The sequence below is a fragment of the Oncorhynchus mykiss genome, chromosome 17, assembly GCF_013265735.2.
Source record: "Oncorhynchus mykiss isolate Arlee chromosome 17, USDA_OmykA_1.1, whole genome shotgun sequence".
Classification (NCBI taxonomy): Eukaryota; Metazoa; Chordata; class Actinopteri; order Salmoniformes; family Salmonidae; genus Oncorhynchus; species Oncorhynchus mykiss.
In genome coordinates this window covers 26,008,303-26,036,123 of record NC_048581.1, presented here as the reverse complement: position 1 = coordinate 26,036,123, position 27,821 = coordinate 26,008,303, and the positions used below count along the sequence as shown (strand labels likewise).

Here is a 27,821-nt window from a genome sequence, read left to right as displayed (position 1 = left end):
CCCATGTATTTTACAACTTGTTTCTAGCACAAACATTTCGTTATTGATCACTTTATATAATCAGTAGTTTTTTTTAAATATACATTATATATATATATATATATTAAGCTAACAAGGGTCAGGCCTATGCCATTTTCTTTAACAAAATCCACACTACCCTTGCATACCACCTCAATTCGCGCCCTGATTTTAAGTTCACACACCAAGCCCTCCACTGACACTGAGATATTTAAGGAGTGTAATGGTGTCTGAAGGACTTGGCTGACAAAGTCTATGGAAGGTAGACTACAATTTAATCTGTCAAACAGGTAGGCCTACCTCTTATTTCTTGAATAGGAAGAAATCGTCTCCAACACAAAGCCCTCTTGTTGTTAGTAGCCTGAAGTCAAATTAAAATGAAGATCGTTTAAATTAATTAGGACTTGAACTAGCCTTCCAGCACCCATGCGCTGTCCATCTCCGCGGCTGCCGCTTCATCGTAATGTAAGCTATGTAAATTACTTGAATATGGTTTATTGTGAGGTCAGTAACTCTGATAAATAGCTTCATTATGGGCAACGAAACATATGTTTTTTATTAAAATCAATTATAGCAGTAGCAAGCTTACCTCCGGTCCTCCTTTTTGTCTTCACGCTCTTCCTCAAACTGAACAGGACATCAGTAGGGCTAGTCCGCGCACACAAACATAGCATTTTTGGGACAGAAATGGTTAGGCTGAACAAAAGATTTTAGGCCTACATCAACAAGAGCAGGGCAGGCCAGCCTATCAATTGCAGTGTGTAATTACAACTCTCCCTCGCTCTCTCTCACTCTCTCTACCGCACCTACCGTCTCGACCTCTGAATGCTCGACTATGAAAAGCCAACTGACATTTACACCTGAGGTTGCACCTTCTATAACCACTATGATTATTATCTGACCCTGCTGGTCATCTATGAACATTTGAACATCTTGAAGAACAATCTGGCCTTAATGGCCATGTACTCTTATAATCTCCACCCGGCACAGCCAGAAGAGGACTGGCCTACTCCTCAGAGCCTTTCTAGGGGATTTTCCTAGCCACCGTGCTTCTACATCGGCATTGCTTGCTGTTTAGAGTTTTAGGCTTGGTTTCTGTATAGGCACTTTGTGACATCTGCTGATGTAAAAAGGGCTTTATAAATCAATTTGATTGATTGGTTGAGAGTGTAGCCTGGTTGTACACCATCCCAGCGGCGCAAAAACATGAGAAGGAAGTACATTTTTATGAGAAATATAATGTTGCTCTGTGCTTTTCCAAGCATACTCTTCATATAGCCTAGGCTTATAGCATATAGTATAGTCTATGGATCATTTTATTGAGACCACAGTAGTGGCACTTGATATTGCGCACCAAGCAGAGAATCAGGGAGGCGGGGCAGCATCGGGCACACATCCAGATATAATGAGCAACGAATTCTCAAACACTGAGCAATACACTTTTAGAAAAAGGGTTCTCCGGCTGTCCCCGTAGAATCAACCTTTTTGGTCCAGGTAGAACCCTTTTTTGGTTCCAGGTAGAACTATTTTGGGTTCCTTGTAGAACCCTCTGTATAAAGGGTTCTATATTGAACTCAAAATGGTTCTGCCTAGAACCAAAAAGGCTTCTTCAAAGGGTTCTCCTATGGGGACAGCCGAAGAACCCCTTTAGGTTCTAGATATTAACTTCTTCCTATGAGTGTATGACATTTAATCTCTTCCGAATGACATGACCCTCCCCTGGACCAAATAAAAAAATACTGAACCCTCCCCCTGACTGAAATTGAAAAAGCATGACCCTCCCCCATTTTCCTCCGGGTAACAATAGTGTAAATTTCGACCGCTTCCTTACAGTATGTTGGAATGGTTAAGAGCACTGGTTATTCAGTATTTCGAACCAAAGCCTGTTCTCCTTTCTGGAATCTGTATTTTCCCTTTCCAAGGCATATATTTAAGCATAAAGGGAATTAAAGAATTGAGGCTTGACTGACGAAAGATTAATGGCATTCATTTCCACCTTTTATTTTTTTAAAGTAGCAGAGAATTGGAACCACATGTAGTATTTGGCATTTCTCTTGGCCCGATTCTACAGTACTACAGACGTTGATACACAGCAGGTGTGACAGTGGTACAATATCTACAGACTGAATGCAAAACGTCTGGAACTTTGTAGGACATTCCTGGAGTTTTGTTTGCCTGAAAACATAGGAGCCAAATAACACAGTTGGAGGTTTGATTTTGATGAATTACCTGTATGGACTCTTGGATAAACAATGGTTAATTCATCAGCATGCCTCGTATCAAAACTGTTTTATGCAACGTGTTGTAAATATGACGCTTGTCAACACACCAGCCCAGCAATAATGACACACCAAAATAAAACAAGGCATGTTGTGAATCTGAAGTTATGGATATGATGTGGCCCTGTGTGACTGACTGTCAGATTATGCTAATATGATGCAAAAAGCCAACGTGTACGAAAGGTCCCAGGCTGTGAAATCAATGCCTTTTGTTTCATACCAAAGAATAGGCCTTTCATTTGTGGTTATTCTAAAAGGGTGTCACTCTGAATGACTGCTGAAAGGAGTAGTGTGAGAACATAGTGCTCAAGAAGACTAGCGACCATCCCTCCCCTCATCAGCTGTACCGAGCCTGAAGAACGTTTACGAATACAGACCCTGGAACCAAGCATGTATACTGTATAGCAGTGGTTCCCATCTCCAGTCCTCCAGTACCCCCAACAGCACACATCGTTGTTGTAGCCCCGGATAAAAACTCCTGATTCAACTCATCGGGGGCTTGATGATTACTTGACGTGTTGAATCAGTTGTGCTTGTCCGGGGCTACAGTTTTAGGTGATCCTCTAGCCCTGTCCTTGCCCCGTCCGCACCAATCCACAGAGGCTGCCAGTCATACCTAGTGGTCCTCATCTATCCACACCCGCAGCTGACACACATTGCTGCTGGCTGCTGCTACTCCCGGCATCCTGTGTCTGTCTGTCTGTCTGTCTGTCTGTCTGTCTGTCTGTCTGTCTGTCTGTCTGTCTGTCTGTCTGTCTGTCTGTGATTTAGCTCCCAACACCTCTCTCCAACTCCCCCCCCCCCCCCATTCTAACCCTTTTCCTTCCCTCTCTCGCCAGTGGACCGCATCGTGGGCCTGGACCAGGTGGCGGGCATGGCGGAGACGACGTTCGGAGCCACCTACAAGACCAAGAAGGGCATGTTCCGCACGGTGGGCCAGCTCTACAAGGAGTCCCTCACCAAGCTCATGGCCACCTTGAGGAACACCAACCCCAACTTCGTCCGCTGTATTATCCCCAACCACGAGAAGAAGGTGAGTAGTATATCCTGTCATACTTTACATGTCAGTCTAACTATACCAGGCCACCTGTTCTATACTATAGCCAACAGGGGTGAGACTTGAATTGATCTCTTAATTTCAGGGTTTTCTCTGAGTATATGTTGCTAGACCTTCTGTAGGTTAATAGGTAATAGTCTTTGCTTGTATACCTGTACCAGATTTGTGCATTATTTATTTATAACACTTCTCTCTCCCATGTCAGGCTGGTAAGCTGGAGCCCCACCTGGTTCTGGACCAGCTGAGGTGTAATGGAGTTCTGGAGGGAATCCGTATCTGCAGACAAGGCTTCCCCAACCGCATCGTCTTCCAAGAGTTCAGACAGAGGTAACCACGGAAACAGGACACATAACTACTGTGCTTGTGTTCTTTGTCTTCACTGTGAGCCGACTAGACTGCCCTCACTTACAGTGATCTCTGGGTATATGCCAGTGTGTTAACTCCTAATACTTCTCTATTTATCCCAGGTACGAGATCCTGACCCCTAATGCCATCCCCAAGGGCTTCATGGACGGGAAACAGGCCTGCGAAAGGATGGTAAAGGACTTCCAATGTTATCTATTAACTAACACAATGAGCAAAAGTGTTGAAACTTATGGAAATATGAGTTGTGTCATTGCACCAGCCTGTTTAAAATGACACAATTAACAAACAAAAAATATCTGATTTGCATGCTGACTTTTCTCATTTACTCGTATTCTTCTGTGTATTGTAACAGATCCGAGCGTTGGAACTGGACCCCAACCTGTTCCGTATCGGCCAGAGTAAGATCTTCTTCAGGACCGGAGTCCTGGCCCACCTGGAGGAGGAGAGAGACCTGAAGATCACTGACATCATCATCTACTTCCAGTCTGTCTGCCGCGGCTACCTGGCACGCAAGTGAGTCATTAGGGTTAATGATGGATTCAGAACTTAATTCATATTTATATAGCCAGACCTTCCAGACTTCAAATCACTTTACATAGTAAGTACCATGACTCAGCAGCCCCACTGTCTGTCCCCTATCACTCAGTCAAGTAGGTTTAAATGTCCACCTCATTACTGAGGCATGTTCATGCCCTTTGATTTCAATGCAACTCACAAAAACGACGGCATAAGTACAGATAAGTTATGATGTTGCTAAAACGGTATAAAGTCAAAATGACACTGTGTGCGTTATGGTTTGGGATACAGCTGTGGCCAAGTTAAGTAGTGAAAGTAAAGCTGTATGGGATATCAGTCTCTTAATTATGTCTCTCCTCAGGGCGTTTGCTAAGAAGCAGCAGCAGCTGAGTGCTCTGAAGGTCCTCCAGAGGAACTGTGCTGCCTACCTCAAGCTGCGCCACTGGCAGTGGTGGAGACTCTTCACCAAGGTGAGTGGGGGTTTTACTGATGGAGCGTGCCGCGAGACCACATCTACACACTCTGTTAACAGGATGCATATGGCCATTTCTCTACACCTTATCCTATTCCTTTCTTCCATTCCTCCCTCCCCTGACCTTGATGGGACCCTCCTTGAAAGATTAGTGGAATCTGTGTGGGTAGCTGGACAGGTAGGATGACTGACAGTGAAGGTGAACAGGTGGTCACGTGTCAGGTGACAGAGGAATGGATGAGACTGAGGCAGGAATTCCTTTAACCATAAAGTGGTATATTTACTGAGTAGTCTGTGGTGCATCACAAAGGAAACAAATAACATGTATCCAATCAGATTCATAATCAAAGATCAAACCATATCATTCATTATTAACATAAGTTAGGGAATTCAACAGTCCAGTTCATTAAGAAGTCAATAGTAATAATCCAGGAGTCATTTAGGCTCGTAACTATTTATCATAAATTATGAAAGAATACAAACAGTGAATGGTTACAATCTATAATCCCCATTATCAAAGTCAATCAGTTAGCAACAATGACGTTTCTCATTTCACTCTTTCAATTGTCTTCATGTGTACATATAATTAATTTCAATACATATGAACCAAATCGATTGCATAATTGGCCTATGAGGATCCGTAGGGCCGTGATCATTGACAATTCACATTACACAATATGTTTGAAGCGCGCTCCGCGGTAATAACTATTAAGAGTAACTGAATGGCCCACTCTCCCGATCGCCACAGATAATTCAGATGAAAGGTAAGAGTCGGTGGACTTACGTGGATTCATGGACACACAGAACTTCTGGATCAGATGGAGTTAAGGAAGAGAAAGCAGCGAGATCAGGCGATGGCAATTTCCTCCTTTTATGGAGTTGAGATCTGTCGGACATTTCCACCTGACCTGATTAAAGTGCCCCTGGCCCAGCTGAGTAAATGGCAATGAATTAAAGGATTATTCCACCAACTCCATGGGCCTTTTCTACACTCCTCCTGTTTCCCTTCCAGGTGAAGCCTCTGCTCCAGGTGACTCGGCAGGAGGAGGAGATGCAGGCCAAAGATGAGGAGCTGGTCAAGGTGAAGGAGAGGCAGAGCAAGGTGGAGGGAGAGCTGGTGGATATGGAGAGGAAACACCAACAGGTGAGTTACTACCTGGAGCCGTACCTGAACCCAATGCCATGGTTCCATACCTCAGTCTAGCTATTCTTCTGAAATATGCACTGCTGGAGATAAAACAACATATGAACTTGCTCCAGCCGTTGTGAATGTTGTTGGCTTCCATAGTTCATGCAGTGTAGTAGATGTCCAGCCACTAGGTTTGAAGGTTGAGTAGTATACTCTTAGAAAAAAGCCTTCCAATGGGGTTCTGTTGTTGTCCCCATAGGAGAACCATTTTTCGTTCCAAGTAGAACTATTTTGGGTTCCATGTAGAACCCTCTGTGGATAGGGTTCTACATGGACTTCAAAAGGGCTCTACCTGGAACCAAAAGGGGTTCTTCAAAGGGTTCTCCTATGGGGACAACCAAAGATCCCTTTTCGGTTCTAGTTAGCACCTTTTTTATAGGCTTGAGGAGGTTTGACCTTTCAACATTCTAATCGAATAACATCTAGAAAAGAAGCGTAGGTCAACTTTGCTCTCTATCCTCTGTGTCCCCCACAGCTCCTAGAGGAGAAGAACATCCTTGCAGAGCAGTTGCAGGCGGAGACGGAGCTGTTTGCCGAGGCGGAGGAGATGAGGGCCCGCCTGGCCGCTAAGAAGCAGGAGCTAGAGGAGATCCTCCACGACCTGGAGTCCAGAGTGGAGGAGGAAGAGGAGAGGAACCAGAGCATGCAGAACGAGAAGAAGAAGATGCAGACCCACATCCAGGTCGGAGAGAGACGCATATATGCACATATGGATGCAGCATGGACACCTGCGCTCACACACACACATACACACACACACACACACACACACACACACACACACACACACACACACACACACACACACACACACACACCATCAGTTCATGAGTTAATGTTGGTTTAGATGGAATTCATTCAAACTAAAACTATTGATAACTTCAGCATTGCAGTACATATCCTTGTGCTGAAGATACTGAGTGTCTCTGTTGGTTGAACATATGTATGTCCATTGTCTATCCATAGGATCTAGAGGAGCAGTTAGATGAGGAGGAGGCAGCCAGGCAGAAGCTGCAGCTGGAGAAGGTGACGGCCGAAGCCAAGATCAAGAAGATGGAGGAGGACATTCTACTGCTGGAGGACCAGAACTCCAAGTTCCTCAAGGTCAGACAAGAATGCACACTTAAGCCTGATTTACACCTTCTGCTTCCAAACCGTCCGCTAGGTCCTCTCGAACAAAACGTAATATCGAATGTCCCCTCCCAACACTGAACGCTGAACCCTGTGTGAACGGTAGCGGGCATTTGATTGAAGCAGAAGGCATAAATTAGGTATTAGACCTGTATAGAACCCTAAAGGGTACAGGGAATAGTAGAGATTTTTAGGATGATCTTAATCTGATACAAATTATTTATTACAAAATGCCATGAAGGAGAAGCTAAAGAACCACATGAGGCTCTGGAGCCACACGTTGCAGACCCCTGTTGTAGAAAACTGTAGAGAGGTTTAACATCTCTCCACCCAACAGGAGAAGAAGCTGCTGGACGACCGTGTCGTCGAGATGACCTCCCAGCTGACAGAGGAGGAGGAGAAGGCCAAGAACTTGGGCAAGGTCAAGAACAAGCAGGAGGTGATGATGGTCGACCTGGAAGGTAAAGGCTTCACGTGGCTCTTCCTCAATTGGTCTCCTCGATTCCTTGCTCTCTTTCTTCCTCGCTCTCTTTCTCTACCTTCATTGGAGGAGAAGGTCCAAGGTCCTTCCCATCAGGCATTCTTCTCCAATGCGTTTTGATGATGCAAGGAATTGAGGAAAGTTGTAGAACTTACTGTAACTCCCTCAACATGGCAGACGTTCAACTGCATATAATAACATTAAGATGAGACTACAGACTAGATAAGATGAAGACTTCTCTGGTAATGTGATTCTGCGTATGCATAGGAATTCCATTTCAGTTCGGACACCACAATGACTTAATGGCTTACCAAGCTGAAGAATCTGGTTACTTCTGCTTAAGTGGAATGTTGCAGTGGATACTTTTGAGTGGTGGGCCTACATCTATTTTCATCGTTTGGTTGACCCCGCTGCCCTTCCACCTTGTGTGTCTGTCTGCGTACGTGTGTCTATGTGTGTGTGTGTGTCATCAGAGCGCCTGAAGAAGGAGGAGAAGACTCGTCAGGAGCTGGAGAAGGCCAAGAGGAAGCTAGACGCTGAGACCACGGACCTCCAGGACCAGATAGCTGAGCTGCAGGCCCAGATAGAGGAGCTCAAGATCCAGCTGGCCAAGAAGGAGGAGGAGCTACAGGCTGCTCTGTCCAGGTGAGATACTCGTCTCCAGCCCCAAAATGGATTCTCAATAACGAAATAAGAAAATGTTTTGAAACGGTGAAATCGAATGAAATGGAGGATGCACTATGTGAAAGCTACCTGGATCAATAAGCTTTGCCCACCATGCAGGCCGGTACCGCGCATGTTGCCTGTTCCTATGGCAACCTGCCCGACCACCACTGTGGTCCAGTAAACCATACCGGCTAGATCTGCACCCACACATATACTCCCACTTCCATCGCCTGTCCCCATAGCAACAGTCCACTCTACAGGGCCCAAGCAGTTGAGACCCGGCAGGCACACACGCATTAAATAATACCACAGTTTACTAAAGAATACTACAGTACTTACTATAGAATTCTGTAGTATACAGTAGAATAGCATACTACACACTGTAGAATCCCTCAATCGTGTGTAGTACTTAGTATAGAATTGTGTTGTATACTGTAGAATACTATACTACACACTGTAGTATACCTCAATCATGTATAGTACTTACTATAGAATGTTGTAGTATACTATAGTAAATACTACAGTATGCTACAGACCACAAAAACACTACAGTAATGACTGTAGTATATACACAGATTAGCAGGTGTTGTAGCAGGTGCAGCGAAATGCTTACGTTACTAGTTTCAACAGGGCAGTAGATTGTAAATACTACAGTACACTACAGTAAAGTCCGCAAAAACACTACAGTGAATACAATATTATTTAACCACAGTATACTACAGTATTTTTTCATGTGTGCAAATACCCTCATGTTGGCTTTGAACTCAATATGTAAAAGCAGCCACACAGTCCAGCTGCTTAGTTGTTCAGTGGCATCGGTTCACTCTAAACTTAACTAATGCCTTCCTTAGTGCAGTGCGTGCTGCTATGCTGGCTATCACCCTCACTAGAGACATAGCACACACGCACACTCCGAGGCAGATGGATAGAGATGGATGATATGCCCCATCCAAGTCTCTCACTGCATTTCCCAACGGAAAGGAAAAGGAATCTCAGCGTGGGCATGGCAGCCATGACGGATCGTCTCACACCTCAGAGGGATTTGATCACGGAATCTGTTTGCGCTTCACAGACGCTTATTTTTAATAGCTTCTGAACAGGACTGCCGGACTCAAGGAAAACACGACCAGGTTTGGCTTGAAAAAGACCTGTCTCTTGGAAGAAGGAGAAAGAGTGTCAACTTGCATCCAAGTATTACCTCGATTGTTAATTTAACATTCTTTGTAATCCGAAGCCAATTCAGACCTAATTTAGTGGAAAATATTAATGAGCAACACATTTGTTCAATTAAGTCCCTTTTGATTAGGGAAACTGAGACCACGTACTAATGAGCTCCTCATCTGGCAGCAACAGAGGTCATTGGCATGAAGGTGAAGTCCAATCATTTATATGCGGCGAATTCAGGTGGTGACTGTAGCGAATTCAGATGTAGACAGTGGCGAATTCAGGTGTAGACAGTGGCGAATTCAGGTGTAGACAGTGGCCAATTCAGGTGTAGACAGTGGCCAATTCAGGTGTAGACAGTGGCCAATTTTAGGTGTAGACAGTGGCCAATTCAGGTGTAGACAGTGGCCAATTCAGGTGTAGACAGTGGCCAATTCAGGTGTAGACAGTGGCCAATTCAGGTGTAGACACTGGTGAATTCAGGTGTAGACTGTAGGCCAATGGAAGACAGTCTCCCCTAAATGACCTTCTGAAATCATCACTTGGTCATAGGCTAGTTGATTAAACCGTTACTTAGGCTACAGTATTCCAGTTGGAATTGTATGACTGTTTATAATTGTAGGGCTATTGAATTACCATAGTCTGGATAGTTGCTATTTGACTATAATGTCTCATTAGTAGCTATAGTAATATTCATGGCTTCATCAGTGTAATACCTAATTGGACATGGAGTCATTAGTTGGTCCTGGCAAAGGCACAGGCCTCTTCAGAAGCTCTAACGCAGGAATGTCTAAGGAATGCAGGCAGGGCTCAGGAGTCAAATGAAAGTTGATTGGTTGCATACACAGATTAGCAGGTGTTGTAGCAGGTGCAGTGAAATGCTTGTGTTACTGGCTCCAACAGTGTAGCAGAATGTCTCTCATACACAATACACATACACAAATAATCAAAACAAGAAATCAAGAAATGACAGAATGAGTCTAATTAACAATCCAGGGGTAGATATATTAGAGTGAGTATGTGTCAGAATCCATAATAATAATAATAATAATAGTAGTTTAATCTTGCCTGACTGCCAGCAACAACACATATTCAATCTCATTATGGCCTCGCTCGCAATGGCATTTCTACTGACAGAGAAAGGCACAGACAGACACGGTCAAGAAACTCACTGCTCGGACACACACACAAACACACACACACACGGCAGACTGACTAACACACACGGGTCGTCATGAGCTCACTCGCTGTAAGGTCGATCACACTGCCACCCTGTGTTCACTGGGATTTTGTCACCACGCTGCAGTCTCACTTGCTAGGGCCTGTATGATTTTGAAATGATCAGCCATTTTGGGAGATTTAGAGAATGTGCAGTGATTTCATGTAGCAGTTTTGTGTAGCATGGTTTTACCCATCTCTGGTACTATAGAAGCACTGCTCAGATGAACGCCCCACAACATGATTTCTCACCTCTTCATTGAAATGGAATGTATCCTGACAATAGCTAGCTAATCTAACGATTTCTATGTTGTTGTTTGGAATTGATTTTGGAATTGATTAGTTGTGTGTGTGTGTGTGTGTACCAGGGGTGATGAAGAGGTGGCCCAGAAGAACAACGCTCTGAAAGCTGTGCGGGAGCTGCAGGCCCAGCTGTCAGAGCTGCAGGAGGACCTGGAGTCAGAGAAGGTGTCCAGGAACAAGGCGGAGAAAGTCAAGAGGGACCTCAGTGAGGAGCTGGAGGCTCTGAAGACTGAGCTGGAGGACACTCTGGATACCACCGCTGCCCAGCAGGAGCTCAGGTACTGGGACACTGCTTGTCAGATGTACTGCTCTCTGCTGCGCTGATACGCTTATATGTTTACTGTAGTCCCAATATGTTTATTCGGTGCTTTTAGAAAAGGATAAAGAGCCAATGTAGGGTCGCACTGAAAAAGTGGCACTGTCATAGTTTGGCAAAGTACCTGCGTGTGTATCTGCATGAGGGCTATGGAGAGACGCAGCACCTCAGGGAGGTGTAAGGTTTAAGGGTCTACCTTCCTTCCTAACCCCTCTCTCCTCTCCTTTCTCTCCTCTCAGGACCAAGCGAGAGCAGGAGGTGGCTGAGCTGAAGAAGGCCATCGACGAGGAGACCAAAAACCACGAGTCTCAGGTCCTGGAGATGAGACAGAGACACTCCACCGCCCTGGAGGAGCTGTCTGAGAATTTGGAGCAGGCCAAGAGGGTGGGTCTATAATCAGAGACAATGCATCTGTCAATCATCTAGTAACATATCATTACATGCTTAGCAGGCCTAGAGGCTAGGTCCACCATCAGACATGACACCTGCCAACCATAACGTCGTTATACAATAGTAACACCACATGTTTAGCAGGTCAAGAGGGTGGATCTCCTCCAACGATGTATATAAAGCCTGGATTGCTGATGATATGTATTGGCCATTGAGAGGCTTTGAAGCCACCGGTCGGCCATATTGACACTCCCCAGTAGGAGAAGTCCTCCATATGAATGAATGGAATTCTACAGTATTTAAATGAAATGTTTCAAGGACATAATGACATGTATTTAAGTAAGTTGTCATGGGGACAGTAGCATTAGTAATCTCTAAAAAGTCTAGTGTTTTTATATTTGATTTTCATTAAAAAATATATATATATTTATCTCACAATAAAATGTAAACGTATGCATTAAGGTGTTTCTAATACACGTGGCAAAAACGAATGTAGACATTTAATAAATGCATTTCTTTAGCTTCCAAACTATTTTTTTTTTACACTCCCAAGATATAGGCACGGTGGCTTCAACACAGCACCCCCAATGTATACCACAACCCCTCTCTCTCCTCTTTCCGCTGCAGTTCAAGTCCAACCTGGAGAAGAACAAGTGTACCCTGGAGAGTGACAACAAGGAGCTGGTGAGCGAGGTGAAGGGGCTTCAGCAGGCCAAGACAGAGTCAGAACACAAGAGGAAGAAGATGGAGGCTCAGCTGCAGGAGTTCCTGGCCCGAGCCACCGAGGGAGAGAGGGCTAAAGTGGAACTGGCCGACCGCACACACAAACTGCAGGTTAGAGGCCAAGTCAACGGGCCGCGCTGTCTGTCGTTGTCTCTATGTGTTGGAAGTCAATTGGTTTCTCAAAATGGGAGTGAATATGTTTTAATGTGAATATGAAGAGATATTTATTGACCTTTGTCTGTAGACGGAGCTGGACACTGTCTCCGCCCTGCTGGAGGACGCTGAGAAGAAGGGAATCAAGCTGGCCAAGGATTCAGCCGGCCTGGAGAGTGCGTTACAAGACACACAGGTGAGCAGAGAGTCCTTATACGTCATTACATGCTCTAATAGTTGAAATCGAAGTTGGAGGTATTGTAATGTGCTATGGAAGCGAATGTCCTTTGATGACGCTTCATTATTGGAGACGCTTGTAGCTAATGCCAATCGGCTGTATAAACAGCATATCACTCTCTCCATCCAACGAGTCTCATTGTAAGTGATGTTTCACTACTGTTGGGTCTTTGCGTCTTTTGTGTGTGTGCGTGCGTGCGTGTAGGAGCTGCTCCAGGAGGAGACTCGTCAGAAGCTGAACCTGAGCTCTCGTATCCGTCAGCTGGAGGAAGACAAGAGCACCCTGCAGGAGCAGCAGGAGGAGGACGAGGAGGCCCGCAGGAACCTGGAGAAACAACTGGCCACGCTGCAGGCTCAGGTATGGACCCCACTGTTATTCTTAATGTTTCACTGCCAATAGGACAGGGTTTTCCAGCTGTGAACACCCACCATTTACTACAGGTTGTGGTAGCTAGATTCCTGACTCACGAAATAGGTATTGGGTATAAGTTGAATCCAGTGTTGGGGAGAAGTAAACTACATGTAGTTCTACTAGTAATCTAACTACATTTTGTAGTAGCTTGGTGGTAGTTTAACTAAATTCAAATCTAGGTAGTGTTGTCAGTAGTTAGGCAATAAATGTTTTTATTTTTCAGCATCAGACCTGCCTAATTCTCTCATGGAACATAGTTTTTATTTAATAGGCTAAATAACACATTCTGTTAACATATGACCCTAAAGTGATCTATTCTTGCTATTTGTAGTGTACGACATATCAGATTTTACATATCATTTTTCATGAAGTAGTTTGGAAGTAGTTGTCATGGAAGTTACCACCAGGGACACCTGAAGTCAATTTTAAATGAATCATTCTTTATTAAATGGATAGGTTGACTGGATAGGTCACAGTCAAACTAAAGTACCGGTCTGAAGTGAGCTCTGGCGGGGCAGTCCCGTTAGATCTCTTATATACAGCTTACACAGGCAAGTTATATTTGCATGATTTAGCTTATTCATTATTCATAATGAATTCATCATTAACGTTTAATTCATGCATGTGACAGACCAGTACCTCATGAGGCTTCTTCTCTCCAAGCTGAGACCTTGAAACTGAGATATCTCTTTCCGTTCTCAAAATAATGTTCTGGGCGTACTGCCAAATTGCAGATACTGGTCGTGAGGGTTCCTCCCGGGCACGATCAGTCACTTGCATGAACCCAGTCGAATTGTTTATTAGAAAAGCACAAACATAAAATGTTCCTTCACACATTGAACTACTTTTTTAAAGTCACTTTAGTTAAGTAAACTGATATTTTTCTTAAGGGTAGCTTTAGTGTAGTTTAACTTATTTCACTGTGAAGTAATTGCTATCTTGGTAAAATACATAGTAGCTTCCCCAACACTAAGATGATGTAATGTGGTTTTTCAAAAAAAGACCACTGTCATTTTCTGTATATCAAATGCTCACTCACAAAGCTGTGAACATTATTTCCTCATGTAAGAACCACAGAAAAAACAACAACAACCTGAAAACCGTTGTCTTCTCTATCTAGCTGTTTGAGTCGAGGAAGAAGCTGGATGAGGACTTGGGGACCCTGGAGTCTCTGGAGGAGGTGAAGAGGAAGCTGCAGAAGGACATGGAGCTGACCAGCCAGCGGCTGGAGGAGAAAGCCTCCGCCTTCGACAAGATGGAGAAGACCAAGACCCGCCTGCAGCAGGAGCTGGACGACCTCATGGTGGACCTGGACCACCAGAGGACCATCGTCTCCAACCTGGAGAAGAAGCAGAAGAAGTTCGACCAGGTGTCTTATCATCTCCATTTGTCTCTATCCTTTCCTCTATCTTGCTTCCTTTTCTCCCTCCTCTCACCTTTACTTATCTCCTTTCCCCCTCCGCAAAATAAAGGTAGACTTGCCATTATTGAAGGAATGGCTGTTTTTGTGATTTCTTGATTCCAATGATTGCCTTCATTAACATTAACTTACCAGTAAGACATTGCTTGCCATCCTTCTTCATCACTATCTTCTCCCTCTATATTAGCTCCTGGCTGAAGAGAAGACCATCTCTGCCCGCTATGCTGAGGAGCGTGACAAGGCCGAGGCTGAGGCCAGGGAGAAGGAGACTAAGGCTCTGTCTATGACCCGGGCTCTGGACGAGGCCCTGGAGGCCAAGGAGGAGTTTGAGAGGCTCAACAAGCAGCTGAGGACTGAGATGGAGGACCTGATGAGCTCCAAGGACGACGTGGGCAAGAGCGTACGTAGTTTAAACCCCCCGTACAGAAGCTGAAGGTTCATAAATACCTTATACAACCCAGTCCTAAGCCTTGACTTGGCTAGGCTCATCCAATGAGGATTGATAGAACCAAAATGTACAGGTTTTGGTATGTTTCTTCCAATATGGCCACCAATCCACCCACCACAGAATGAGTGAGAATCCCTGTGTTACAGGAGCTGGTGGTGGTTCCTAAACGTTGTTGGAGACCTTACACACATGAAGCCTTCTGTAAATTACTTCATTTTGAAAGAACGCTGTCTACCCACCATAGAATGTTGCTTTGAGTGAAAGTTTGTTTGACTAATCCTATGGGATGGCTTCCTTATGACAGTTTTCGACCCAGAAAAGAGATGTTGCTGCTAACAGTCTCTCCACGTCCCCCTGTGTGTAGGTCCATGAGCTGGAGAAGTCGAAGCGCACCCTGGAGCAGCAGGTGGAGGAGATGAGGACCCAGCTGGAGGAGCTGGAGGACGAGCTGCAGGCCACGGAGGACGGCAAGCTACGTCTGGAGGTCAACATGCAGGCCATGAAGGCCCAGTTCGACAGGGACCTGCAGGCCAGAGACGAACAGAACGAGGAGAAGAAGAGGACGCTGGTCAAACAGGTACAGAGACGAGCAGAGAGGACCCTGTTTAGGGAGTAACAGTCAGACCTCTAATAGAAACTCGGGATTTAGCCTGGCCAACAGTTCGGAAGGAAATAATCACCATATTATTATATGGTCAAAAACGTATGGACTCGTTGTGTACTTCCCATCCATCTTCACCCTAACCGTTATTGCATCCGAGCAAGCTAGAACCCAAACTAGGTTTCATCACTTACTTGGTGTTTTCATCCCTCTCTGTAATATCTTGTTGTCTGACCCCTGACCCCTTCCCCAGGTTCGTGAGATGGAGGCAGAGCTGGAGGATGAGAGGAAGCAGAGAGCCCTGGCCGTTGCAGCTAAGAAGAAGCTGGAGATGGACCTCAAGGACCTGGAGGGGCAAATAGAAGCATCCAACAAGGCCAGAGATGAAGCCATCAAACAGCTCAGAAAACTACAGGTGAGACTTCATACAGGATTTGTGTTTGCTTGTTCATTCTCAAGTTGTGTTGATCTATTATGTAGATTTATAAATATTGAATCTTCCAACCAGGAATTCTGGGAATATTGGGAAAGTTAGCAGAATTTTGCAATCCTACAATGTCGATATATTTTGCCTGATTAATTAAGAACTCCTAGTTGTCTGATCTCTGATAATCAGCAATATTATTTCTTACACCTGTATCCTTTTATCATTAAAATGGACTGGTAGCCCCTGCAGGTATGGTATCTGTGCCTGTCTGTCCACTGTGTAGTCAGCTTTAATGTATCTTAGATTAGAATATGTCCAGGACTACCAACGTCTGTATTTAGATGACATCCCTGATGCTGTAAACTCTAGTTGTCCAAGTTGGTCTCATTTGTAGCTTCCCCGCTGGCCTTACACTATTATATTCAGTACAGCTACGGGGTTGGGGTCGGTTCTATTTCATTTCGGGAAGAAAAACTGAATTTGTAACATTTTCTCGTAAGCTGCATTTTATACAGGCAGCCCAATTATGGGCAACAGATTAATCTGATTGGTTAAAAGACCAATTAGTGGCAAACAATATCAGAATTGGGCTGCCTGTGTAAATGCTGCCATAGAGTATTGAATAAAATCTAATTTGAAATGGAGTTGACCCCTAACTGACCCCTAACTAACCCTGTAGAGTTGCCCCAGAACGTTGGTCTCACTCTTTGCCTCGCCGCTGCCCCCTGCAGGCCCAGATGAAGGACTACCAGAGGGAGCTGGAGGAGGCCAGAGCATCCCGTGATGAGATCTTTGCACAGTCTAAAGAAAACGAGAAGAAACTAAAGGGCCTGGAAGCTGAGATCCTACAGCTGCAGGAGGACCTGGCGGCTTCAGAGAGGGCCCGTAGACACGCTGAGCAGGAGAGAGACGAGCTGGCCGACGAGATCTCAAATAGCGCCTCTGGAAAGTGAGTCGCTACATAGCTGATTAATGATCAAATTCAAACATGATATTTTCCAGATTTAATGGTGCAACATGCAGAAATCGCTGGTTGCTAAAATTGTAACAGGTCACCTAATTTCAGGTTCTGTGACAAAACAAACAATGTATCGTGTGTAGAGAATCATTGTACCATCTAAACCGCTATGAAATATATTTTCAATAACCCAAAATATTGTATTTTCAGCAGTTTGAAGCTGGTGTACAAAACTGAAAGTAAAAGACGCACAAACGAAACTTAAGAACGGCAAGCATATGAATAGCGCATGTAGAACAGATCTACCGCTTCTTAGACTTGCTTTCAATGAGAATGACAGATCTATAACTCACATTTCTATCTGAATTTGGTCAGGTCACCCAAAAAGTTACATACTGCCGCTTTAAGTGGACCAGCAGCCTTCCCCCCGTGATTTCTATACTGCGTTCTGTACCAACCACATCACCGAATCAATCACTTGTTTGTGTCAGGTCGGCCCTGCTAGATGAGAAGAGGAGGCTGGAGGCCCGCATCTCGCAGCTGGAGGAGGAACTAGAGGAGGAACAGAGCAACATGGAGCTGCTCAACGACCGTTTCCGCAAGACCACCATGCAGGTACAGTACAACTCTCACATTGTCAAACACGTACACAGCTCATGAAGGTACAGAACAGGTAAAACTCTCCTTAAACCGGCATTGTCTCTTGACGTTTTGAGGAGGAGATCGGACAAGAGGAAAGTCATTTTGAGATTCACTCATACACAGAGATGATTCCTGGACCATTCTATGGCCTGGAGAGTAGTCTATAATGAACTGCACTAACAAGTAGCACACCAGACTACTTCCTGGGACCCACAACTAACGGTTTTATATAGAGATGGACAAAGAGTGACCCTCTTTCCCTTTATCCCCATTTCTATCCCAAGGTGGACATCCTGAACACGGAGCTGGCTGGGGAGCGCAGCGCTGCCCAGAAGAGTGAGAACGCCCGTCAAGGAATGGAGAGGCAGAACAAGGAGCTGAAAGCCAAGCTGGGAGAGCTGGAGGGGGCAGTCAAGTCCAAGTTCAAGGCTGCCATCACCGCCCTGGAGGCCAAGATACTGCAGCTGGAGGAGCAACTGGAGCAGGAGGCCAAGTAAGAAGCCTTCAATATACTGTACTAAATAGACGTCAGAATGGGGGTCAGAGTTTAAAGATGGGAGGTTACCTAGAATTAAATGAGGGCTTGAATAGGTGGACTCTAGCTCATACACTCAATGTAATGATTTACCCATACTCAATAGACCGCTAGAGGTAGGAGTTTCCCCTAACCACAGATCTATAATCACATTACAAACTACTCAGAATCTGGACCTTTACAGGCCCAGTGCAGTCAAAAATGTGATTTTTCTGTGCTGTGTATATACATTTCCACACCTGGAGGTTGAAATAATACTGTGAAATTGTGAAAATTATGATGATGTCCTTTTAGTATAAAGACAGCCTGAAAGTTTCAGCCCGTTTTGGTGGGATGGAGTTTTTGCCTGCCTGGTGTCATCACAATATGGTAAATTAGTTAATAGACCAATAAGAAAGAGTTCCAAACTTTTCTGCCAATAACAGCACCCCCCCCCCCCCCCCCCCCCCCTCCCCACTCCCTGACAGTCCTCGTTAAATTCTTACTTGAGAAATTGCTCTTTGCCAAGAAGCTATTTTTGTTTCTTTTTGACCATTTTAATTGAAAACAATCACCGTAAGGCACTTCATTGTTACCCAGAAATGATTTGATATTGAGATGTATATGACTGCATTGGACCTTTAACATTAGGGGGCTGAAAACATCCACTACCGTTCAAAAGTTTTGGGTCACTTAGAAATGTCCTTGTTTTCCATGAAAACATACATGAAATGAGATGCAAAAGGAATAGGAAATATAGTCAAGTTGTTGACAAGGTTATAAATATTTATTTTTAATTGAAACAATAATTGCTTTCGTCAAAGAATCCTCCATTTTCAGCTATTATAGCCTTGCAGACCTTTGGCATTCTAGTTGTCAACTTGTTGAGGTAATCTGAAGAGATTTCACCCCATGCTTCCTGAAGCACCTCCCACAAGTTGGATTGGCTTGATGGGCACTTCTTACGTACCATACGGTCAAGCTGCCCCCACAACAGCTCAAAAGGGTTTAGATCCGGTGACTGTGCTGGCCACTCCATTATAGACAGAATACCAGCTGACTGCTTCTTCCCTAAATAGTTATTGCATAGTTTGGAGCTGTGCTTTGGGTCATTGTCCTGTTGTAGGAGGAAATTGGCTCCAATTAAGCGCCGTCCACAGGGTATGGCATGGCGTTGCAAAATGGAGTGCTAGCCTTCCTTCTTCAAGATCCGTTTTACCCTGTACAAATATCCCACTTTACCACCAACAAAGCACCCCCAGATCATCATATTGCCTCCACCATGCTTGACAGATGGCGTCAAGCACTCCTCCAGCATCTTTTCATTTTTTCTGCGGCTCACGAATGTTTTCCACCTCAAACTTAGATTCGTCTGTCCATAACACGTTTTTAACATCTTCCTCTGTCCAGTGTCTGTGTTCTTTTGCCCATCTTAATCTTTTTTTTGTGTTTTTTTTTGGCCAGCCTGAGATATGGCTTATTCTTTGCTACTCTGCCTAGAAGGCCAGCATCCCGGAGTCGCCTCTTCATTGTTGACGTTGAGACTGGTGTTTTGTGGGTACTATTTCATGAAGCTGCCAGTTGAGGACTTGTGAGGCGTCTGTTTCTCAAACTAGACACTCTAATGTACTTGTCCTCTTGCTAAGTTGTGCACCAGGGCCTCCCATTCCTCTTTCTATTCTGGTTAGCGCCAGTTTGCTCTGTTCTGTGAAGGGAGTAGTACACAGCGTTGTACGAGATCTTCAGTTTCTTGGCAATTTCTCGCATGGAATAGCCTTCGTTTCTCAGATCAAGAAAAGATGGATGAGTTTCAGAAGAAAGTTATTTGTTTCTGGCCATTTTGAGCCTGTAATCGAATCCACAATTCTGATGCTACAGATACTCAACTAGTCTAAAGAAGGCCAGTTTTTTTGCTTCTTTAATCAGAACAACAGTTGTCAGCCATGCTAACATAATTGCCTTTAAAATGATACACTTGGATTAGCTAACACAACGTGCCATTGGAACACAGGAGTGATGGTTGCTGATAATGGGCCTCTGTACGCCTATGTAGATATTATATTCAAAATCAGCCATTTCCATCTACAATAGTCATTTATCAATTCGATGTTATTTTAATGGACAAAAAAAGAAGCTTTTCTTTAAAAAACAAGGACATTTCTACATGACCCCAAACTTTTGAACGGTATTGTACGAGGTTGCCTAAAGTGGAGGCTTTTACTACATCCTGATGCAAATGTATGTCCCCATCAGATATGAGTCAGTTACACTATTTACCCACTTTCCCGTTATCACTCTTTTTTCTCCCAGGGAGAGGGCAGCAGCCAATAAGATTGTCCGACGCACAGAGAAGAAGCTGAAAGAGGTGGTGATTCAGGTGGAGGACGAGCGTCGCCATGCCGACCAGTACAAGGAGCAGGTGAGTGGTCGTCTCGGGTCCACATTGAGTTTGAAACAATCTGTTCCGACATTTAGAAAGGGTGAGTAAAAGGCCATGGATGCCATGTTAGCTACTAATTCACTATAATCAGAGTGTCTCTGTCTCTCTCCTATTCCCACCCACACTCTTCTGTAGCTTTGGCTCTCTCTCGCTCTCTCTCTCTCTATTCCCACCCACACTCTTCTGTAGCTTTGGTTCTCTCTCTGAATTCCTCTGTCTGTCCCAAACTTTTGTCTCCAAACCTTTGTCTCCAAACCTTTGTCTCCATCCTTGTTTTTCCACATTTTCTCTCTCTCTCTCTCTCTCTCTCTCTCCTCTCTCCTCTCTCTCTCCTGTCTCTGCCCGTGCACTTGCAGTGTTTTAATCTTGAATTGGCCCATGAATTTGCAATGTAAATACGTTGAATTGTGCCAATAAAATTCAAATCCTCCCCCTGTCAGATGGAGAAGGCCAACTCTCGAATGAAGCAGCTGAAGCGTCAGCTAGAGGAGGCTGAGGAGGAGGCTACCAGGGCCAACGCCTCACGTAGGAAACTACAGAGGGAGCTGGACGACGCTACCGAGGCCAGCGAGGGCCTGACCCGCGAGGTCAACACACTCAAGAACCGCCTCAGGTGCAGCCCCTCATAACACTCTGTATATACACTTCACATAGTTATTTATGCCTATCAGCAATCCCTCTGCCAGTTTCTTTAAAACAAAGAAGAAGACATTCATTCACTTCCCATACATGTTCATCAACACACCTATAGATGCAACAGGACACACACCTGTCATAGATCTGTGGGTGTGATAAATGACCATGTATGTACAGTTGAAGTCAGAAGTTTAGATACACTTAGGTTGGCGTCATTAAAACTTTTTCAACCACTCCACAAATGTCTTGTTAACAAACTATAGTTTTGGCAAGTCGGTTAGGACATTTTTCCAACAATTGTTTACAGACAAATGATTTCACTTATAATTCACTGTATCACAATTCCAGTGAGTCAGAAGTTTACATACACTAAGGTGACTGCATTTAGACAACTTGGAAAATTCCAGAAAAGGATGTCATGGCTTTAGAAGCTTCGGATAGGCTAATTGACATAATTTGAGTCAATTGGAGATACCTGTGGATGTATTTCACGGACTACCTTCAAACTCAGTGCCTCTGCTTGAAAACATTGGAAAATCAAAAGAAATCAGCGTCAGAAAAGAATTGTAGACCTCCACAAGTCTGGTTTATCCTTGGGAGCAATTTCCAAACGTCTGAATGTACCACGTTCATCTGTACAAACAATAGTACGCAAGTATAAACACCATACGACCACGCAGCCGTCATACCGCTCAGGAAGGAGTTCTGTCTCCTGGAGTTGAACTTACTTTGGTGCGAAAAGTGCAAATCAATCCCAGAACAACAGCAAAGGACCTTGTGAAGATGCTGGAAACAGGTACAAAAGTATCTATATCCACAGTAAAACGAGTCCTATATTGACATAACCTCAAAGGCCGCTCAGCAAGGAAGAAGCCACTGCTCCAAAACCGCCATAAAATAGTCAGACTACGGTTTGCAACTGTACATGGGGACAAAGGTTTTGGAGAAATGTCCTCTGGTCTGATGAAAGAAAAATAGAACTGTTTGGCCATAATGACCATTGCTATGTTTGAAGGAAAAAGGGGGAGGCTTGCAAGCCGAAGAACACCATCCCAACCGTGAAGCACGGGGTTGGCAGCATCATGTTGTGGGGGCATTGCTGCAGGAGGGACTGGTGCACTTCACAAAATAGATGGCATCATGAGGGAGGAAAATTATGTGGATATATTGAAGCAACATCTCAAGACATCAGTCAGGAAGTTAAAGCTTGGTTGCAAATGGGTCTTCCAAATGGACAATCACCCCAAGCATACTTCCAAAGTTGTTGCAAAATGGCTTAAGGACAACAAAGTCAAGGTATTGGAGTGGCCATCAGAAAGCCCTGTTCTCAATCCTATAGAAAATTTGTGGGCAGAACTGAAAAAGCGTGTGTGAGCAAGGAGGCCTACAAACCTGACTCAGTTACACCAGAAACTTATTGTGGGAAGCTTGTGGAAGGCTACCCACAACATTTGACCCAAGTTAAACAATTTAAAGGCAATGCTAGTAAATACTATTTGAGTGTATGTAAACTTCTGACCCACTGGGAATGTGATGAAAGAAATAAAAGCTTAAATAAATCCTTCTCTCTACTATTATTCTGACATTTCACATTCTTAAAATAAAGTGGTGATCCTAACTGACCTAAGACAGGGAATTTGTACTGCAATTAAATGTCAGGAATTGTGAAAAACTTGAGTTTAAATGTATTTGGCTAAGGTATGTATGTTTATGTATGTAAACTTGCAACTTCAACTGTATTTGCCTGTCGTCCTCAGGCGTGGAGGCCCCATCAGCTTCTCGTCTAGCCGTTCAGGCCGCAGCCGGCAGCTCCAGATCGACGGAACCTCCGTGGACAATTCTGACGACGACGCCGACAGCCGCGCCAGCGACCACAACGACACGCAAGCCTCCAACCAGACCGAATAGACGCTCCCTGCTAATCCTACCAACCCTATCAATTAGCCAGCCTGGCAGAATGGTGACTACAACACCTCAGCCTCTCCATCTGTCCCTGTCCACGAGTCAACAGCAGGGAGAACCAGGGTCCTGTTCATTAGGCACCAAAACAGAAGAAACAGGGAGTGACTACCTGGATTTGTCCATAAGGAACCACTTGTTTTCATTTTCCGTTGAAAGATGCTTTCAAAAGTTTTTCTACGGTGTGTTCTAATGGATACAACCCAGACCACCCCACCCCCCAGAAATGCTCCATTCCTGGGGATGACAAAACAATTACTCCCACTTGAGCGGCTTTACTCTGCCTTACTCTAACAATATTCCTACTCTACTCTGGCTAGCTGCTCGGCCCGGCGAGTGTCCCCCTTAATATAGTCCTCCCTAGGCGTGGAATTATGTGCTCCGCTTTAATGAGTATGTAAACTTAATGTACAAGTGCTTTTTACTTATGAACTATGCGTGTGTGCACATGTGAGTATGTAAGGTATGTGTATGCCCCTGAACGCCAAACTGCAAGGAAAGGAGCGAAACTAGGAAACGTTCCCCTTTGTCATCCTCCTCCCACATGAAACAAAACATTGTCTTGTGTCACCAAATGTAAAGCCACCATCTCTTCCCTGGCTTAAAGCAGGCCTAACAAAACTCTCATCAGAGAGGACATAGTCCTATTCAACAGTAGGTCAGAGGTCAATGGACTGCCTCCGCTTCCCTCATTGCACGAGTCTGACGTACAGACTGACGTACAGACTGTTGTTCCACTTCCAAACACTACAATGAAACAAGATGGTGGATTCACACAGTCTTGACCTGTTCTGGGAGAAAAACATGGAATGGAAAGGACGTATTAACTGTGAAAAGCTTTTCTCCACTTGCCACAGCATCTCGTCACAACACTTTAAAAGCAATTGGTGACTGACTTCTTATAGGAATCACATAGGTCATGATGGACGTTGTTGGTTGCTGTATTTTGACCAGTTGGAACACTATTTGTCCTGTTGTTCAGGAAGAAGCGTTGAAGGCAGTGAGGTGTGGTGTGCTTAGATAGATGGTCGCTGGCGTACGTATCACAGAGAATCGCTGGAAACTGCACGTAACTGCACAATGAGTGTTCATATGCCCCTGTAACTGGAGCCAGGAAACCCCAAGCTTCTCTCTGAGTGGTCACATGATGTACAATACAGCCCCTTAGTCCAACACTAATGTTGAGAGCTTCGATTGAACGTGTAGTTTGACTAGCTAAAGCCTACCGCTCAGAGCAAGGGGGGCCCCGACATCTCACTGTGTTTGTGCCATGGTTTGGTTGTAAAGTAGGACCCCTAACTCTCTTTTAGTATACGCTGACACACCAACTACCAAGCACTTAGTATTCCTAGATATAACAGCCTTCCACTGGGGATAGCATCTCAAACCTCTAAAACTATTAAGCCACTCTTAACGTCCCAGAATGTCCATATTCATCAGCGCTCTCTATTCTTCCTTTGGCATCTCTGTTCAGTATTATGGTAATGAATGGAAACTGCCACTTTTACTCCAATGTTAGCTCAGCTGTGATGACATGTTTATTTAAAGTGCCTTAGACACTAGATAAGAACATCTGTATTAAACAGAAGGGCGTGTAGTTGAGCACCTGTATTAAACAGAAGGACGTGTAGGTGAGCACCTGTATTAAACAGAAGGACGTGTAGGTGTACATCTGTATTAAACAGAAGGGCGTGTAGGTGTACACCTGTATTAAACAGAAGGACGTGTAGGTGTACATCTGTATTAAACAGAAGGACGTGTAGGTGTACATCTGTATTAAACAGAAGGGCGTGTAGGTGTACATCTGTATTAAACAGAAGGACGTGTAGGTGTACATCTGTATTAAACAGAAGGACGTGTAGGTGAGCACCTGTATTAAACAGAAGGACGTGTAGGTGTACATCTGTATTAAACAGAAGGACGTGTAGGTGAGCACCTGTATTAAACAGAAGGACGTGTAGGTGTACATCTGTATTAAACAGAAGGGCGTGTAGGTGTACACCTGTATTAAACAGAAGGACGTGTAGGTGTACATCTGTATTAAACAGAAGGACGTGTAGGTGTACATCTGTATTAAACAGAAGGACGTGTAGGTGTACATCTGTATTAAACAGAAGGACGTGTAGGTGTACATCTGTATTAAACAGAAGGACGTGTAGGTGTACATCTGTATTAAACAGAAGGGCGTGTAGGTGTACATCTGTATTAAACAGAAGGACGTGTAGGTGAGCACCTGTATTAAACAGAAGGACGTGTAGGTGTACATCTGTATTAAACAGAAGGGCGTGTAGGTGTACATCTGTATTAAACAGAAGGGCGTGTAGGTGAGCTGTGTGTGCTACATATAAAGCTAACGAGGCAAACCCTGGTGAACGGAAAACAAACACTACTCTTTTCTTCTTCTAACCCTTCGTCTTGTGTATTTTTGCCGTGTGTCATATCATACCCAGTGCGATACCTCCCCTCCCGCTCATATACCTGTAGCAATGTCTCTCTCCATAGGTGGTGTGAGTGTGGGTCAGAAATCAGTGTTACTATTAACTATGTGAGATGTGGAGCCTTCTGCTCCCCCTTCAAGAGCAGAATGTGATTTCATTTGGTTAAAAGCTTTAACATCTATGTAGTTTTACTTGTGTTTGTATTATTATTATTATTATTATTCTCAGACTGGCTGTTGACGACCAGGATTTCATTACAACAGCACCCCCCCCCCCACCATGTTATTTCTTGTTTGCCTCCTGTATTTCTAGACTACAGTCATTTTTTTTGTAAAAGACAATAAAGTATATTCATTGTAGAAATAATGTGATTCCACTTTGTCCCTTGCGGAGGAGCCCCTACAGACTTTAAATTCAGTCATGCATGTTTCTTTCCCCAGATTGGAGAGCACAGAGGGTAGCTACGCCTGAAGGGCCTGGACAGATATGATGGGTTGTTTTAGGGAAGTGGTCTAAATTCAGTAAGGAGTCGGGAGAAGTTAGAAAACAAAAACTACTCTTGTGATTTGAACCAGGGACCTGCTTCAGATGACAACCCAGATGTTATACTCTCCACCAGCCGGGGGGCAACATCATTGGCGTAGCCAGAAACTTGTCAGGTGGGCCTGCATCAATTTGGGCAGCTAACTTCCTGCAATTTTGCCATTGGGTAGAGGAAAATGTGCAGTTTTATAACTCATCTCGTGCTATTCTACACATTTTGAAAATGTAGCATTTTTAAGACTAATTGCAGCTAAAATATAGGTGTGTTGACTGATAAACGTACTGGATTATGAGTTGTCTTGTTTGCTAAATGAACTAATGAAATAGGCAGTAGCATGGTCATCATAGCCATAGAAGCACAGTGGCAAATGGCTCAATGCAGTCATTCATAATCATGGTTTATTGGGGGTGTGGCTTTCAGTTCATTTTTTGCAGCTCAATGCAGTCATTCATTCATCTGACTAACCCAGTGCACTGCTTGCTATGAATTCTCTGACTGTTTGCATATTTAGGTAAAAAGACAATGTCCTTTTTGGAACATTTTACAAGTAAAGAGCAGATTTGTTTTTGTCCTGGGCAGGTGAGTGGAAGGGCTCTACCGCATGGCATTCACCTGTCCAGTCATTTCTAATCAGTTACTTCAAGGGAGGAACAAAGGATGCACTTTTTAAAGAATCCAAACCGGGCCAAGAATTGGGAAAACTCCAGAGCCTTCCACAAGGCTAGGGCCTGTTGTTACCTGGAAACCACCGGCATGGGTGAGAAAGGTCAAAGAGCAACAAGTGTAATGATGTATTTTGACGGTGACGGCCCGATTCGATCCGTTAGAAGATCCGCGATACAGCGCGATTGAGGTTTAAAGGCAATGTCTCCGCAGTTGCAGGAGACTGCATTCACAGTAAACGCTGCTGATGTCCACTTAATAGGAATTTACCTTTACATTTAAACTGCATTGTAGCACAGATCTTCAGCCTTATGGATTGAATCGAGCCCTGACCTTTCCAGGGTACAGAAAGTGAACACGAATGTTGATATAATTGAGGGACTGTCATGGACTTATGACAAATGTATGAAAAAAAACGTATTGCAATGTTTTAAGGCTCCCGAGTGCAACGTCTCTTCACTTGGGGCACCCAAGTGACACAGTGGTCTAAGGCACCGCATCTCAGTGCAAGGCTTCACTACAGTCCCTGGTTCAAATCCAGGCTGTATCACATCCGGCTGTGATTGGGAGTCCCATAGGGGGGTGCACAATTGGACCAGTGTTGGCTGGGGTAGGCTGTCATTGTAAATAAGAATGTGTTCTTAACTGACTTGCCTGGTTAAATAAATAAAAAAAGCTGTATTTCATCTGAAGCGTTACAGTTCGCACACTAGAAATGTTAAGGTAAATTCTGATTGAGCTGGCAATTGGAAATTACCTTTAAGGCAGGAACATTGTCTTTAAATGAACTTCCACAATACGGATTGAATAGAGCTTCCTTTAACAGGTGTCTCGGAGTGTAGTTGTGCCCTACAATACAGATTGAATAGAGCTTCCTCTAACAGGTGTCTCGAGAGTGTAGTTGTGCCCTACAATACGGATTGAATAGAGCTTCCTCTAACAGGTGTCTCGAGAGTGTAGTTGTGCCCTACAATACAGATTGAATAGAGCTTCCTCTAACAGGTGTCTCGAGAGTGTAGTTGTGCCCTACAATATGGATT

General features: G+C 44.3%; 2 protein-coding genes across 7 annotated transcripts in view; one reads left to right on the top strand and one right to left on the bottom strand.

Moving 5' to 3' along the window:
• Positions 1-23,217, top strand: part of LOC110495112 (myosin-10) — a 99,601-nt gene extending 76,384 nt beyond the window's left edge. For all 6 annotated transcript variants that reach the window (XM_036949466.1, XM_036949464.1, XM_036949468.1 and 3 more), the window contains 25 exons: positions 3,137-3,330; positions 3,560-3,681; positions 3,822-3,891; positions 4,073-4,233; positions 4,598-4,706; positions 5,721-5,852; positions 6,373-6,579; positions 6,864-7,001; positions 7,366-7,489; positions 7,983-8,154; positions 10,926-11,138; positions 11,416-11,560; positions 12,194-12,400; positions 12,534-12,638; positions 12,885-13,037; positions 14,212-14,460; positions 14,699-14,911; positions 15,324-15,536; positions 15,814-15,975; positions 16,719-16,936; positions 17,437-17,560; positions 17,872-18,080; positions 20,412-20,520; positions 20,982-21,154; positions 22,935-23,217. In XM_036949466.1, the coding sequence (XP_036805361.1) occupies positions 3,137-3,330; positions 3,560-3,681; positions 3,822-3,891; positions 4,073-4,233; positions 4,598-4,706; positions 5,721-5,852; positions 6,373-6,579; positions 6,864-7,001; positions 7,366-7,489; positions 7,983-8,154; positions 10,926-11,138; positions 11,416-11,560; positions 12,194-12,400; positions 12,534-12,638; positions 12,885-13,037; positions 14,212-14,460; positions 14,699-14,911; positions 15,324-15,536; positions 15,814-15,975; positions 16,719-16,936; positions 17,437-17,560; positions 17,872-18,080; positions 20,412-20,520; positions 20,982-21,154; positions 22,935-23,085 (4,073 nt within the window). In that variant the 3' untranslated portion in view covers positions 23,086-23,217. The remainder of the gene's footprint in view (positions 1-3,136; positions 3,331-3,559; positions 3,682-3,821; positions 3,892-4,072; positions 4,234-4,597; positions 4,707-5,720; positions 5,853-6,372; positions 6,580-6,863; positions 7,002-7,365; positions 7,490-7,982; positions 8,155-10,925; positions 11,139-11,415; positions 11,561-12,193; positions 12,401-12,533; positions 12,639-12,884; positions 13,038-14,211; positions 14,461-14,698; positions 14,912-15,323; positions 15,537-15,813; positions 15,976-16,718; positions 16,937-17,436; positions 17,561-17,871; positions 18,081-20,411; positions 20,521-20,981; positions 21,155-22,934) is intronic.
• Positions 23,218-23,273: 56 nt separating this feature from the next.
• Positions 23,274-25,894, bottom strand: LOC118940365. Its single transcript, XM_036949487.1, has 2 exons — positions 24,743-25,894; positions 23,274-24,709 (listed from the first exon to the last, which is right to left on the bottom strand). The coding sequence occupies exons 1-2, from the start codon at positions 25,433-25,435 to the stop codon at positions 24,689-24,691; spliced, it is 714 nt and encodes a 237-aa protein (XP_036805382.1). The 5' UTR covers positions 25,436-25,894; the 3' UTR covers positions 23,274-24,688.
• Between the last annotated feature and the right edge of the window lie 1,927 nt (positions 25,895-27,821).